Source organism: Mobula hypostoma, chromosome 22, assembly GCF_963921235.1.
Source record: "Mobula hypostoma chromosome 22, sMobHyp1.1, whole genome shotgun sequence".
Lineage (NCBI taxonomy): Eukaryota > Metazoa > Chordata > Chondrichthyes > Myliobatiformes > Myliobatidae > Mobula > Mobula hypostoma.
Genome location: NC_086118.1, coordinates 17,799,157 through 17,816,212, shown reverse-complemented (window position 1 = coordinate 17,816,212; position 17,056 = coordinate 17,799,157). Strand labels below are relative to the sequence as shown.

The window sequence follows — 17,056 nt, the reverse complement described above, 5'->3', positions numbered from 1 at the left end:
ACACCTTAAATACTGTGTACAATTTTGGTCTCCATATTGTGTGAAGGATGTGAAGCCACGAGAGAGAGACCAGAGAAGGGCAACTAGACACTCATTCCAGGTCTCCAGGGCATGAGCTATGAAGAAAGAGTGAATGAATTAAATCATTTTAGCATAAGTAGACATAGAATTGGAGGAGACATCATAGAAGTGTTCAAAATTATTAAGGGTACAAGAAAAGTAGTTGCTAGCTGCTACTTCAAAATTAATGCATCATCAAGGACACAGGGCCATAGGTGGAGACTGTTTAAGGGGAGATTTCAGACTTAAATCAGGAAGTATTTCTTTACACAGTGACTTGTGGACACAACAAGTAGTTGTGTTGTTGATAATAGTACCTTAGGGACTTTCAAATCAAAACTTGATAGTTATTTCAACACACTCTGTGAATAGGAATTTGGCAAGCTTTGTTGGGCTGAATGGCCTGTTCTTGTCAAAAAACTTCCTAATGTTCTCACAAACAAGAGAAAATCTGCTGATGCTGGAAATCCAAGCAACACCCACAAAATGCTGGAGGAATTCAGCAAGCCAGGCAGCATCCAAGGAAAAAAGTACAGTCAACATTTTGGGCCGAGACCCTTCGGCAGGATTCTATGCTTCTATAACAAACAACACACACAAAATGCTGGAGGAACTCAGCAGGCCATGCAGCATCTATGGAAAATTTTGGATGCTACGTGTATTCAACCCTTGTCTCCATACATGGTTATCTTACTCCTGTGCTCAGTGGAGAGTCTTACAGAAGAACAGGATATCAGATGTACCAGCACCACTCTCCAGCTTACTACTCACTTCCATTTTTGAATGCAAAGAGACTGAAGTTGGAGAGCAACTAACCCGAGAGAACATCAACAGCAGTCCTCTGGAACTGCATACCAGAGCCAAATACAGTTAGGCCCTTTATTTGAACCCAATCCACTATCCTTTCCTTTTCACATGTTGGGCCTCGATCCATAAGATCGACTATCTCTCTGCCTCCAAATACACTGCTTGACCTGCTAAGTTCCTCCACAGATCTCATTGTTGCTCTAGATTACTGCATCTGCAGTCACTTGTGTCACTATTCTATTCTGATCAATGAACTTTCAGCTACTAATTTCAGTTGGAAATGTGAAAAAATAATCTTAAGGCTAAACAAAATTGAACCAAAAATCTGTCACTTACTTTTAAAATGAAATTGTCTTCAGGCTGCAGTTTAAGGTCTACAACAGACTGCTTCACATGCCCTTCAAACTGAAGATTTCTCTTTCGAGGGACATCCAGTGCAGGGAAGAGATCACTGATCAGACCCATGAAAATAGGCACGTCATCAGTGACTATCTTCGGTATGTTAAAATCCCGAAGGGCCCTCATCAGGACCTGGTCTTCAGGGCGTTCTGGGTCACCTCTTTTCAGTGAACCAGCCACAACAAGCACAGATTTGATAGCACGAAGTCCCCAGTCATAGTGATCCTAGCAAAAGACAATGGTGAGGCTAAGCAAAGCACGCACTTGATTTAAAAAAAAGCAATGACATGATCCAACAAAGAGGCAGTTATTGTCCTCTGAGCAAACAGTGTTCTGGAAGAGCTTTACCTTCTTTATTCAATAGACAATAGGTGGAGGAGTAGGCCATTCAGCCCTTTGAGCCAGCACCACCATTCACTGTGATCATGGCTGATCATCCACAATCAGTACCCTTTTCCTGCCTTCTCCCCATATCCCTTCACTCTGCTATCTTTAAGAGTTCTATCTAACTCTTTCTTGAAAGAATCCAGAAAATTGGCCTCCACTGCCTTCTGAGACAGAGCATTCCACAGAACCACAACCTCCTGCGTGAAAAAGTTTTTCCTCAACTCTGCTCTAAATTGTCTACCCCTTATGCTTAAACTGTGGCTTCTGGTTCTGGACTCCCCCAACATCGGGAACATGTTTCCTACCTCTAGTGTGTCCAATCCCTTAATAATCTTATATGTTTCAATCAGATCCCCTCTCATCCTTCTAAATTCCAGTGTACACAACCCCAGTCACTCCAATCTTTCAACATATGACAGTCCCGCCATCCCGGGAATTAACCTCGTGAACCTACGCTGCACTCCCTCAATAGTTAAAATGTCCTTCCTCAAATTTGGAGACCAAAACTGTACACAATACTCCAGGTGTGGTCTCACCAGAGCCCTGTACAACTGCAGAAGGACCTCTTTGCTCCTATACTCAACTCCCCTTGTTATGAAGGCCAACATGCTATTAGCTTTCTTCACTGCCTGCTGTACCTGCATGCTTACTTTCAGTGATTGATGAACAAGGACACCTATTCATGGTGGAGAACAACTCAAATTTGCTTGAAACGATAACTTAAAAACTATTCAAATAATCGAGTTCTCAAAGAAATCTGCTAATTATAACTAGACTACATAAAATATTTTTAAGAAATCGTTCCTTAATTGTTTACAAGTTGGAATGACAATTCATGATACTTGCAACTACGACATTTATACAAAAGCTTTGTCCATTATTTTAATAAAGAGGTTCACCAATGTATATAAAACATTTGAAATGCAGAACAACTCCTGAACATAGCAAATGAATTTCATGCAAACACACAAAACCATTTCACCCCAGTGGGGAAACAGTTCTAGGAAGGAATTTATTGGCTTTCACCTATAATTTCTATGCTTCAGCGCCACTTTAATCATGAAAATCTTTTCTACATTGTAATTTTATTAGAGTTAAAGCTAAGCTTGTCTTTTGAATTATTGATCTCATCAATAACAGATTACATTTGCTTTTGGGATTTCTTTTAAGTGGTACAACATCAGTGAAACTAAAATCAATAATAATAAATGTAAAAATATGTCATATAATTCTCAGGTGTGCAGGGGTGGGAGGCAGCATAGTCAATACCTGCTTTCATTAGTATAAGTCTCTTGGTATTCTCGCACCTTATTACTGTGCATTAGTATTAGTGAAGACTCAATTATACTTGTGCAATTCAAGCAGGTTCAAGAACTACACAGCCAGGGGAAAATCCCATCAGTACAATTGGCACAAAATGCATTTGCTTCACAAGAATATCGATGGATATTCAATGAGAACAGTTTTAAAGCACTTATTGATTTTTGAAGAAACATTCCTTCATGAAAATTCTCTTGTTGTTACAAGGGATTTAGTTTAGACATAGAGCGATCCTGACTCAGCAATAGCAAGCAGTCTGAATGCTTTAATTAGGCCTGTATAAAAACATGAAACCTCTCATATTAGATGTTCCAATTAAGAGGCCCTCCTGGTCTCCAGACGTTATACAGGTGGGAAATATTTCAAGAAAACAATTAAATGTCTATTCCGTGAAGAGATTGCCTTTTCACTGTATGCTATTTAGCTTCATTTTCTGCTTGGTTTCGATAACTTCCAGTTGCCAATGGCGGAGGAGGATGGTGGGTGTCCTGGAGGTGGCATTAAAAATTACACTTCATTTGAACAGTATCAATTGTAAAGACGATAGAAGTTTCCAGAGAGCTGATAAAGATTACAAAAGGCATTAGACTAAATAACTGCAGCATTCCAAGTCATAACATGGTTACAGTGTGACAGGGAGGTGCATCCCTATTTCCATAATAAGAATTGTGTATAATGTAATTAATGGACGAGCTGGAAATAAGGCAATCGTGATTGGGAAATCTGTACTTCAGAGTCAACTGCAGCCTGTTCTATAATATCATGAATTTCTACCGTGCAAGGTTTCTTAGGAATGTCACAGTTGCAATTTAGCAAGACAGGCTGCACATATTAAATATAGTCCAAATTCTGAATGAGATAATATAGTTATGTTTGATTTTTGTGCATAGGATGCTCTCGCTGTGACAGCATTATCACTGTGTCAGGAATTGGAGAAATAGTCCCAATAATTATCAACTTTCTTTGCATAATATATACACCAAATCACAATTACAACATGTAAGCTAAGAGCCACACACTGAGATCTGCAATAAGCATTCACAAAATCAGTTAAGGTAAAAAGAAGTAACATAGATCTTTCAAGATCATAAACCATTCAGCCATACCTGTTTGGAAAGCAATTCTTTACAAAGCTGATACAGGGTGAGGAACTTCCTAGCTAACAGCCTAGCTTCAATGAAACCTTCAGCAACCAACATGATTTCACAAATCAATTCGAAGTCTGGGACCACCATGGCACAAGGTCTGGAAAAGAAGTTAATGGTTTTCAGTGAACTTCTTCATCACAATAGAGTGCTGACATAAGAAGCACATTATTTAGAATATTCTAGGTCAGCACTGGTAAAATTGAAATGTCAACTCCTCTTTGATGCTTCAGAACAGTATTCCTTGGAGCACAGGAGACTGAGGGATGGCCTAAAAGGGCTGTATAACGTCATGATGGGTTTAATGCATGTAGTTTTTTTTTTCCCCTGGTGAATAGGAATCAAAAACATGAGGGCATAGGTTTAAGGTCAGAAGGGAAAGACTTAAAAGGGATCAGAGGAGCAAATTCATCATGCAGAGTGGAAGGTACATGGAATGAAGATGTCAGAGGAGGTAGGAGAGGCAGGTATGCTAACATCATTTAAAAGACAGGTACATGGATAGGAAAAGTTTCAAAGTTCAAAGTACACTTATTCTCTTATTCTCAAAGTACGTATACATTATACAACCTTGAGATTTGTCTCCTTACAGGCAGCCACAAAACAAAGAAACCCAAAAGAACCTTTTTTTTAAAAAAAAGATTGTCAAACACCCAATGTGCAGAGTGAAAGAAAGCAAATCGTACACACGGTAAAAGTAATTGGAGAACATTCAGAACAATAGTGAGTGAGTGAGTCCACAGACACGAGGCCAGGCATTACTGCAGCCTGACCAGACCACAGCCTCACATTAGCACAGAGCTGAGTAAACATCATGGAGCAGTGAGCAGAACTGGCCCAGCCTTTGTCTCTGGTCCCCACATTTTCAATCTCGCCTGGCATTTAAATCGTCCAAGTATCGTGTTGTTCCTTGCTCTAGCACCCTTGCCCTATCCTTTCAATACACGCTGGGCCTGGACCTTGCCATCACATTTTAGCCCACACCAAATCGGCCTGGCACTTAGATCGATCAAATCTTGGGCCTTTCCTCGTTCTCAGGCCACACCTTTGCTCACCTCAACTCTGCCTCATACCCACTCGCCTTGCTTTTGCCTCTCTATTTTGTGGTGATCATTCACCAGAAATTTTACCAGAAAAAGGGTTATTAATAAAGTGTTCAGTGGCATTCTTTTGTTTGCCGCCAAAAAGTAGATACTCGGCTTCACCAGTGGCATCTTAAACTGGAAGGTTTGAAGGTTTTGAGGGATATAACCAAAATGCAAGCAGGTCAATAGAATTAGTTTAGATGGGCACCTTGGTCAGAATAGATCAAAACACCTGTTCCAATGTTGGATTATCCATGATACTAAGTTTAAGGTGCTTCCTAGATTATTTCTTTAGTGGTTAGAATTTCCTCTTCATACTCATAAAACTTTCTGATTTGAAGTCCACGGGAACTTAAAGCTCGACATGCTGTGTTCATCATTTATCCATTAGCTTTAAGACCCCCACCCAAAGATACATTTAGTATGAAGTTTACCAATACACGTTAGTGTCATTCAGAAGAATGTATCACCTTCCAAACTATGCTGTGAATTTGGCTTGGCATCCTTGAACACAAAGTAAAAAGCAGTAAGAAATGTGTATAGATAGAATATAGATCATTTAAAGATACAGTTTAGAGTCATTTGGAAAAAAAACATTGTCACTCAGCTGGTCTTTTATATTTAACACATTTCCACACAGTTATAATTTATTAAAAATCAATTACTAAAAGTATGTCTTAAGGAAAGTAAAACAAAATGAAAAATTTGAATTATGCAACCTGACAGAAGAGGTGAGACTATGTAATTTGTAAAATATACAAGGTGCAACTTGCTTAAGCAAGTTCTGATGGAATAAATCGCCTTCCAAATCATTGACATTTAAAACAGAAATCCAACATCGGATTGGATTGATAAGGATATGACAGAGTCTAAGTATTGCAGCTTTTATATTATTACAATTTATGCCACCTTTAGCCAAGTAAAAACATCGTAAGCTTAATAAGGATTTTAAGACAGGTGTCCAAATCCTCAGCTGACAGAACATTTAAAAAAAGGAGCAGGGGTAGAGAAGAACAGGGTACTTACTTATTTAGAGATACTACTTGTGAGATACAGCACAGAACAGGCCCTTATTTCCTGATGAGACACACTGCACAGCAACCCACCTATCATGGGACAATTTATAATGACCAATTAACCTACTAACCGCTATGTCTTCGAGCTGTGAGGGGCAACCGGATCCCCTGGAACTTGGAAAGAGCAGAGAGAACCAAGAAGAGTAGTGTTAAAATTAGAATTTAACTTTTCAAAAGGCCTGAGCTGGAGAAGTATCGAAAGCTCAGAGGGCAATGTGGCAGACAGATTGTTCAGGAAAAGTACATAGTTTCCAAAAAGTGGAGATGCAGGTAGATAAAGGGGGGAAGACGGCACATGGGATGCTTGCTTTCATTGCCCAAGGCTTTGAGTATAATTATAGTTGCACAAATTGTTGGTTAGGTTGCACTTGAAGCATTGTGGGTAGTGGCCATATAAAATATAACTAACGGTGCAGAAAAGTTGCTGGAATTGGAGAGCTTAAGTTACAAAGAAAGATTTGACAATCTGGGACTATTTTCTCTGGAGCAGAGTCAGCTGTGGGGTGACCTTATAGCGTGTTAAAAAGGTATAAGACGCAAAGAATGAGTAGATAATCACAATGGTTTTTCTTAGGGTCCGTTCATTCATTAAGTGTTGTGTCCCATGACGTGGCCAATCATGGTCTTTGCATGAACATGATTGTTCTTGGAAATTTTTTCTACAGAAGTGGTTTGCCATTGCCTTCTTCTGGGCAATTTATTTACAAGACAGGTGACCCCAGCCATTATCCATACTCTTCAGAGATTGTCTGCCTGGTGTCAGGGGTTGCTCACCAGGACTTGGGATACGCACCATTTGCTCATACGTCCATCCACCTCCTGCTCCCATGGTTAAGCAGGTGCTATACCTTGTCCAAGGGTGACCTGCATGCTAGCGGATAGAAGGAGCACCTTACACCTCTTTTGCTAGAGATGCATCTCCAGCCACCCTTTTTCTAGGGTAGAGAAGTTTAAAACTAGAGAGCAGAGTGAAAGATGAGAGAGGTAAAATTTAAAAGTGATCTGGGAAGAGAGTTTTTCCACACAGCAGATGGTAGATATATGGAACATGCTGCCAATGGAGGTGACAGAGGCAGGTACAATTGCAATATTCAGAAGACATTTGGACAGGTGGATGGATAGGAAAGATTTAGAAGGAACAAGACCAAAGACAGGAAAATGAGGTTAGGATAGGTAGATATCATGACTGGCATCCACAACTTGAGCCAAAGGATGCATTTCCGTATTATAATTCTCTTATACACTGTTAATCAATATAACACCAGAAGATTCCATTTAATTGGGCCATCAATTAATGGGGGCAGTCGCTTTTCTTTTGGACAACTCTTCAAGAAAGAAAACTAATCAAGAATATATCCAGGATTTATTTTGTTTATTTGGGACAATATGGCGCTTAATTGGGGCAGGAGACTTTCTGAACAATTTCTAACTAGCGTTGATCTGTTAGACACCACAGTGTTTAGAGCAAAAAGTTTTTAAATAGCATCAGTTGTGTGTCTTTGTGTTTAAAAAACATAATTATTGTCACTAATAGTTAGCAAGAACTTAGCAGTAAGACAATTCAGAACTGTTTCACTCTTTGAGGTTTCAAGCATTCAAGCTTAGAGGTGCCAGAAATGGCCATGAGTGAAAATGAAATGATTTCACTGGGAACAATGAAGAATTTGAATGCTTGGCTATCATCTTGAATGTTACAAAGAAAATGAAGATTTCGAAAATGCAATCATTGAAAGCATTATATGAAGGCAGCCATTATCTGCACCAGGTGACTGTACTGATTCTGTTCATTTACAGTCAATCAACAGAACACCCAGTATACACAGGATGAATTTCTCTGTCAATAAACATTAGGAACCAATATATAGGTTATAGTACTGTAGTAGCATTGGCAATGTTCTAATTTGTTCTGTATTTCATTTAAATACATAATTTGTTACTCAGTTAATCAGTAGTTTCTCTTTTTATACTTTTTTAAAAACTATTTCCATGAAACTTCGACTAATTGGGCCAAAATGTCCTGGTCCTGAAGTTTCGCAATTAACTGGAATCTACCATATCTTTCGTACCATCTCTAATGTCATGCAAGGAAGTACACATAGATAGAGCAGAATGTAAAGAAATGGTCAGAGAATGACTTGTAGCAGGGTGGTTCTGCAGGAAGTTCAACAGAACCATTGAGATAGTGCTTGGTGCAGAGGGTAAGGGAGGAAAGTAGATAAGGCATCTTGCTGGGAAATTTTCTATGGCACTGGGTATAGTTATCATATGATGAAATCTGTGCAAAGATTTGCTGATTAAACCTATGGAAAAATATGGCCCTATTGAAAAAATAATTAACTTAAAACAAAGACACATTTTATCCTTCTGTCGTAAAGTAGAAATGAAAAATATCCTGACTGGCTGTTATAAAGCTAGTGACCTAAAAAGGCTTTCACATTATGAAATATTTTTATGTACGGCCTCAAATATGATCAGGACATAGTGCACCAGTAGCATACTTTCTTAAATTAGATGTGGACCCATCACTTGTTTGGCACAGTTCTTCATAAAAGACATTGGGCAGACACTGTGATGTCAAATAGCATCCAACCCTTATCTTGAATCAAATGCACAAAATTCTACTGCATAGACAAGGTTCACACTAAAGAAACCCTTAACAAGAAGATTAAGTCCAGGTATGGCATTGCTTAAAGGGCATATAATTTAACTTGGATAACTGCCAGGGAGTCCTCATCCCACCAAACCTGCTGCCAATGCTCCTCACTCTGATCTCCTCCTCAATTTCTCTGTGCCCACTCCAGCTACTCTCCAGCCAGCCGTCACCATCCTCAATATATAAAAACCCTGCAATCCCAGTCACAGTAAATTTATTTAAGAGAAAGTTGAATAGATTTTTGCATAGTAGGGGAATTAAGGGTTATGGGGAAAAGGCAGGTAGATGGAGATGAGCCCTTGGTCAGATCAGCCATGATCTTATTGAATGGTGAAGAAGGGTCTACGGGCCAGATGGCCTACTCCTGCTCTCATTTCTTATGTTCCATAATCATTCTCCATGATCCCACCACAACATGCTTCCAACTTCTCTCTCTCCATGAGCTCTACTCACCACAATGTCAGAAGCTCACGGACTTGTGGTAAACCATGTATATAGGTTGTAACTGGGTTACCTGTCTGGACATGCCTGGACACGCCCCTCTGCTGACTGCTCCTGTGGCTCCTCCCACAGACCCCTGAATAAAGGCGATTGTGTCACTACTCGTCCCTCAGTCCAGGACAGACATACAGCATGGACATGGATCCATTTTACTGTTAATAAAAGCCATTCAGTATTTACTCTACTTCCAGTCTTGTGGAGTAATTGATAGTGCATCAGGACCAGAAAACTTTGACACATTTCTACTATATGTTGAGCCTCCTTCTCAACAAAACATTTCTGGCTGGAGTCTTTTTACAAAACTAACATAGACTCCACATTTTTTCCTCACCCCAAACTAACTAAGCTCACTTTAAAAGTCGAGTGCCCCCCTGCGATAACGTCCATATTGCTAACAAATTAGAGATGCACAAAAATAAGGATGATCACTTTCACACCTCATAAGGCAGAGAATATCCAGTACGCAGTGACGCTACCTTTTCACTGTTAGTACAGTCACAGTCATAAAGTCAACACTGCTTCAGGAAAGGTATGATGTGATTCAAACAGCAACAGCCTTATGCACTCTGGAGAAACTTATTGACAGTGTCTGGGGAATTACTGACCTTATTCAAAATCAATTTTATTCAAAAAATATCTATGAAAATATTGTGTAGTCCATGTAGTGATACCTGTACTATACAATGATTGATCATTTTTAAATATTTTCCGCTAAAGACAGTGTGCAGTTGTTAAGCCACTGGGTGGCTAACAGGTTCCATGGCATTCAGTAACACAACTTACAATACAACAGTCATGGACCTGGTGCTCCTACCAGTGGATCTGCTGAATGTGGACACTCACCGGAACAGGGCCTTCAGATTCTCAGGTAGTTCTGTGCGTCCTGCATATCCAGGATTCATTGTGATAAAGATCCCAACAGACAGGGTCAGATTAATCTCTTCACCCATGAAGTTGAAACGGGATTTTTTGTCTCGGATTGCATCTTGAATCGATTTCACCTGTGGGAACACCAACATAGTAACATAACAAATAGCTCCACATTCTGAACTTCACCATACAGAGAGAAAACATAATGGGATCCTTTCTGTTCCTATCTGAGAGAGCAGTCTGTGCCTGATAATGTACTGCTTGGGCACAGGAGTACATTCAGCCAGAGACTCATTCCACCGAGATGCAACACTGAGCATCATAGGAAGTCATTCCTGCCTGTGGCTATCAAACTTTACAACTCCTCCCTTGGAGGGTCAGACACCCTGAGCTAATAGGCTGGTCCTGGACATATTTCCATCTGGCATAATTTAAATATTATTATTTAATTATTTATGGTTTTATATTGCTATATTTATACTCTATTCTTGGTTGGTACAACTGTAACGAAACCCAATTTCCCTTGGGATCAAGAAAGTATGTCTATCTATCTATTCCAGTCTCATATGGCGCCTCCAACAGAATAGAAGCATCTCAGCACTGTGCCAGGTTATTACTCTAGATTATTGCCTTTTTGTCAAAACTTAAATACACAGCTTTCTGGCCCTGAAGCAAGACTTCCACCGACACTGATTCAGGGCCTTAACACTTGCTTGCCTCAATGTGGAACGTGTTAACTCCCAAGGTCAGTACCTGTTAATTTTTCCTCATGGAAGTGAAAACTGGAAAGTAAAAAGACAGAACACTTGAAAATGTCTGATCTTTATATCCCTAACACAAGCATAATTCAGGATCCAAGGATGGGAGTCGACCTCTCAAAAACCTACATCCCCGTTGTTAGAGGTGGAAACAGGTAAGGTCAGCCATTGGGTCTCTGGGGAAGCTGTGTAGGCCAATCCCCTTCACGGTGTATAGAATGGATTAAAGAAACATCGAAGAACTCCACCAGCGAGGTCCTCAATGGCGTATGCTCTACTGGGAGCTACGAGTCCAAGAAGAAGCAGCATGGGTGTCGGAGTATAATTCATACAAGGGGGTACTTAGATCATTTTCAAACCATACAGGGCAGTCAAGGACTGGAGATATATCCATGCTCGTTGGTGGTCCCATAGGTCCCATGCAGACGTTTCCCTTCTTACTGACTCCACAACAGGGATACACATTGGATGGCAAAATGCACACAAAATATGAAAAAAAAACTTGCATTTCCAAAATTGCTTTTATTGCCAAGCTTTGAGGATTGGTTGAACAGGAAATCAGTAATACTCCTTGGTTATACAGCAGCATTAAGCAGACAAATATCCTGATATGAATCACTAAACCTTGGGACTAGTGACCCGCGTGTTAATAAACCAAGGACAAGAATGAAGAGAGTAGACATGTGCACAATGAATTTGTAAAATATCTGTAAACTTTGTTATTAAAATAGCATCTTTTCCTTGTATTTGGGCATTGCTAGCAAGGCAACATATTATCCAACCACTGCCGCTCCGAGTACTTATAATGATGTGATCAATGGGCTCTGATGATTTTGTAGGCAAGTAGAGCACACTGCGATGCATTTTGATTCAAATATAAAAAGGTTTTGGGTTTATTTCTGTTTACAACTTCTGTACCGATAGAATAACAAACTCAGAAAAGCTTTGTCAACAGGTAGTAAAAACAGAAAAAGCTGAAAATATTCACCGAAGGTTGATATTTGGCTTTTCACGGAGTCTGCCTGGTCTAGTAAATGTCTCTGGAATTTTCTGTTTCACTTCAAATTTTTATGGATTTTCAGTTATTTAAATATGTCTTTGCCAAGTGTCAGTAGATGGCTCCCTCTGGTGACAGGTTTAAATACAACCTCAGCAGAATGAATGAGACAGAACATGGCTATATGCAAGAACTATCAGCAGCTGTACTACTGGAGAATTTTGATCATCTCCGTTATTCAACTTTCAGAAGATATACAGGTTTTTTTTAATTGTTCACACAACCATTCACTATAATGAGAATAATAATACTTCAATTTCATTTAAAATATAAATTAACGAATGAGCCATATCACATATCACAATAATTTGGCTAAGAAGACAACTTGTATAATTTCATGAAGGAGCTATTCTGTCCGACTATTTTCTTAGGCACTAAAACAAGTTGTTATGGTTTGGGATGCATTATTTGAGAGGGCAGTGAAAACAAACAAAAAGCTGCAGCAACAGATCACTTGCATACCAGAGTAAACAACACACTGAACCACTGTTTCACCACCATCAAGAATGCCTACTGTGCTATTCCATCCCCTCACTTCGGGAAGTCTGATCACCAGGCTGTACTTCTACTCCCTGAGTACAGGCAGAGACTGACGACTACAGCACCAGTAGCAAGGACGAAGAAGGTATGGACAACGGAGGCACAGAAGCACTTACAGGACTGCTTTGAATCGGTGGACTGGACTGTATTCAGGGATTCATCTTCGAATCTGGATGATTATGCTGCAGTGGGTACCGACTTCATTAAAACCTGTGTGGATGAGTGTGTGCCTACAAAGGCTTACTGTACATTCCCAAATCTAAAGCTATGGATGAGCCAAGAGGTACATTATCTGCTGAAGGCTAGATCTGTGGCATTTAAGTCTGGTGACCCAGGTCTGCATCAGAAAAACCAGGTATGATTTGTGGAGGGCTATTTCAAGGGCAAAGAGACAACTTCTAATGAGGTTGGAAGCGACATCAGATGTACAACAACTCTGGCAAGTTTGCAAGACATTACTTCCTTCAAAGCAAAACCCAATAGCATGAATGGCAGCGATACTTCACTACCAGATGAACTCAATGCCTTCTATGCCCACTTTGAAAGGGAGAAGATAACTACAACTGTGAAAATCCCCGCTGCACCTGATGACCCCGGGATCTCTATCTCAGAGGCTGATGTTAGGCTGTCTTTAAAGAGAGTGAACCCTCACAAGGCAGAACTTCCCAGATGGAGTACCTAGAAAGGCTCTAAAAACTTGTGCCAACCAACTGGCGGGAGTATTCAAGGACATTTTCAACCTCTCACTGCTACGGGTGGAAGTTCCCACTTGCTTCAGAAAGGCAACAATTATACCAGTGCCAAAGAAGAATAATGTGAGCTGCCTTAACAACTATTACTCACAATAGATCAATGGCAGATGCAATCTCAATGACTCTTCACATGGCCTTAGATCACCTGAACAATACAAACACCTATGTCAGGATGCTATTCATGTACTATAGCTCAATATTTAATATCATTATTCCCACAATCCTGACTGAGAAGTTGCAGAACCTGGACCTCTGTACCTCCCTCTGAAACTGAATCCTCAACTTCCTAACTGGAAGGCCACAATCTGGGCAGATTGGTGATAATATCTTCTCCTCGTTGATGATCAACACTGGTGCACCTCAGGGGTGTGTGCTTAGCCCACTGCTCTACTGTCTCTCTATACTCATGACTGTGTCACTCACATAGCTCAAATACCAACTATAAACTTGCTGATGATACAACCATTGTTGGTAGAATCTCAGATAGAGGAGAGAGGACGTACAGGAGCGAGATACGACAACTAGTGGAGTGGTGTCACAACAACAACCTTGCACTCAACGTCAGTAAGACGAAAGAGCTGAATGTGGACTTCAGGAAGGATAAGATGAAGGAACACACACCAATCCTGATAGAGGGATCAGAAGTGGTGAGAGTGAACAGCTTCAAGCTCCTGGGTGTCAAGATCTCTGAGGACCTAACCTGGTCCCAACGTATTGAGGCAGCTATAAAGAAGGCAAGGTAGCAGCTATACTTCATTAGGAGTTTGAAGAGATTTGGTATGTCAACAAATACACTCAAAAACTTTTATAGATCTCTGCCTGTATGGGATGGGGGGGGGCTACTGCACAAGACTGAGAGAAGCTGCAGTGGGTCGTGAATTTAGTTGGCTCCATCTTAGGTACTAGACTCCAAAGTACCCAGGACATCTTCAAAGAGCAATGTCTCAGAAAGGCAGCATCCATTATTAAGGACCTCCAGTACCCAGGGCATGCCCTTTTCTCACTGTTACATCTCAAGCTCCATCAATACTGGTGCCCCCTCTCCAGGGCTGTGTACTCAGCCCACTGCTGTTCACGCTGCTGACTCACGACTGCTCTGCTAGATCCAGCTCAAGCCACGTCAAGATTGCAGGTGATACAACAGGGGCTGGCCTCATTGGCAACAATGATGAGTCAGCATACAGAGAGAAGGTGGAGGGGCTGTCAAATGGTGTGAGAACAACAATCTGAGTCTCAATGTGGAGAAGACAAAAGAGATCATCGTGGACTTCAGGGAGGTGTTCAATGGCTCTGCTGTGGAGGGAGTGAAGAGCACGAAGTTCTTGGTGTGCACATATCAGATGATTTAACCTGGACCCGCCATGCTGGTATGCATGCGAATCATGGACTTGACAGCAGAACTGCAAAAGAAGGTCCAGGCAGTAAAAATGAGATGCTTCAGAAGGCTCCTCAGCATCTTCTATACAGACCATGTCTCAAATGATGAAGTATGAAGAACCATCACCCAGCACATGAGACACTACTAAGATCTACTGTCCACAGTAAAGAAGAGGAAACAGATGGCAAGGCCACGTAAAAAGATCAAGTGGACTCTCAAAGACCATTCTTCAGGGAATGGTGCAGGGAGAAAATGGGGACAGACAGAGGAAGAAATGGAGAGACAGCATTGCATAGTGGACCAGAGAAAGCTTTGCCACAACCCGGGCACTCACCCACAACCGTGAGAGATAGAGGCAACCGGTGCAGTGCTTATCTGTACTGCACCCCAACGACCCAGCTGGGTTGCAGGATCTGTGACCGTAGTCACCACACCACCTCATTAGTCAAGAAAGCACAGCAGCGTCCACACTTTCTGAGGAGATTGAATTGTGCAAGGCTACCCACCCCCATTCTAACTCCTTTCTACAGGAGCACCATCAATACTGTCCTGTCTATCTGTATCATTGTGTGGAACTGAAGACTGCAAAACCTTACAGAGGACAGTAAAAACCGCCAAGTGGAACACCACGGTCCCTCTCCCCCCTATTTGTGACATTTGCAGGGAGCTTTTGTATACAAAGGGCCCTAAGCATTGTTGAGGATCACTACCACCCATCGGAGGAAGGTAGAGGAGCATCAGGATTAGGACCACCAGTCTGGGAATAGCTTCTTCCCTCAGGCTGTAAGACCTAATGAATGTCCTGCCACCACCTTGGCCCCATCATTAGGACAGAGAGCTGTTTACTTGTGCTACGCATTTCACATGCATTTTGAATTATTTCTTACTGATTTGTGGTAATATTTTGTTTCATGTGCGTTTGATATAGTTATGTATTGTGGGAGCACCACAGTTCAGAGGGTTATTGTTTCATTTGGTTGTACAGTGCCTTGAAAAGTATTCAGCCCCCATAACTATTTTCACATTTTATTGTCTCATTTTCTAAATTTAAAATGTATTGAAGTAGGATTTTTCAAATTGATCTACAGAACTACATCATGTTAATTCAAAAGAAAAATGACAAAACCGGTCAACAATTTATTAAAATTTGAAAACCAAAATTGTGGGGCTGAAAAAGTATTTATCCCCTTTGTAATTGTATTCACACTAATTTTCCTCAGGTGTGGTATACGTATAACCTTGGAGGATCACCTCTCTCTGTAAAGTCCATCAGAATGGTAGATTTTCAACAGAGCAAACAAAAATGAGGAGCATTCAAGGCAAGTCAGGGAAATAATAATAAAGAAGCATAAATCTGGGGAAGGGTACAAGACCATCTCAAATGCACTGAACACACCTTGGAGCTCAGTGCAGTCCATTGAGGGAAAAAGTGGAAAAAAATATGAAACCACAGCCACACCTCTGAACTTAAAATGGCAGTTGTAAGAGAGACTACTGTGACACCAACAGTCATTCTGAGTGAGCTGCAGAAGTCAGTGGCTTCAACTGGAGATGAAGTTCATGGCCTTGCATAAAAAGGTATTTATGGAAGAGTGGCAAGAAAAAAGTCCTGGCTTTATTTTTTTTAAAAAGCCAGGACTTTTTTCTTGCCACTCTTTATTATCATTTCCCTGACTTGCCTTGAATGCTCCTCATTTTGGTTTGCTCTGTTGAAAATCTACCATTCTGATGGTCTAGATCCTTTTGCAAGCTTTGATAGTCTTTCTCGCTGTCCACTACACCCCCAATCTTGTTTTTTCACCTGCAAATTTACTGATACAGTTAACCACAATATCATCCAAATTGTTGATATAGATGACAAACACCAGTCCCAAAAGGATCTAGACCAGCTGGAAAAAATGGCTGAAAAATGGCAGCTGGGATTTAATGCAGACAAGTGTGAAGTGTTACCTTTGCCAGGACCAACCAGGGCAGGTCTTGCACAGTGAGCAGTAGGGCAGAGGAGTTTGGTAGAACAAAGGGATCTGAGAATCCAGGTCTATAATCCATTGAAAGTGGCATCAGAGGTAGAGAAGATCATAAAGACAGTTTTTGGCACATTGGCCTTCACAGATCAAATAATTGAGTATAACAGCAGTAATGCTATGTTGACATTGTCACAGAGGTTAGGTAGGCCTAATTTGGAGTATCATGTGTAACTTTGGTCACTTACCTACAGGAAAGATGCAAATAAGATTGAAAGAAAATTTACAATGGATGAAGGGTGAA

General features: G+C 40.7%; 1 protein-coding gene across 1 annotated transcript in view; it reads right to left on the bottom strand.

Moving 5' to 3' along the window:
- dnah9 (dynein, axonemal, heavy chain 9) overlaps nucleotides 1-17,056 on the bottom strand; it is a 585,611-nt gene that overhangs the window by 406,305 nt on the left and 162,250 nt on the right. The window contains exons 29-31 of the mRNA XM_063074264.1: nucleotides 10,277-10,434; nucleotides 4,080-4,218; nucleotides 1,204-1,491 (exon numbers count right to left, since the gene is read on the bottom strand). Coding sequence (XP_062930334.1) covers nucleotides 1,204-1,491; nucleotides 4,080-4,218; nucleotides 10,277-10,434 — 585 coding nt within the window. The remainder of the gene's footprint in view (nucleotides 1-1,203; nucleotides 1,492-4,079; nucleotides 4,219-10,276; nucleotides 10,435-17,056) is intronic.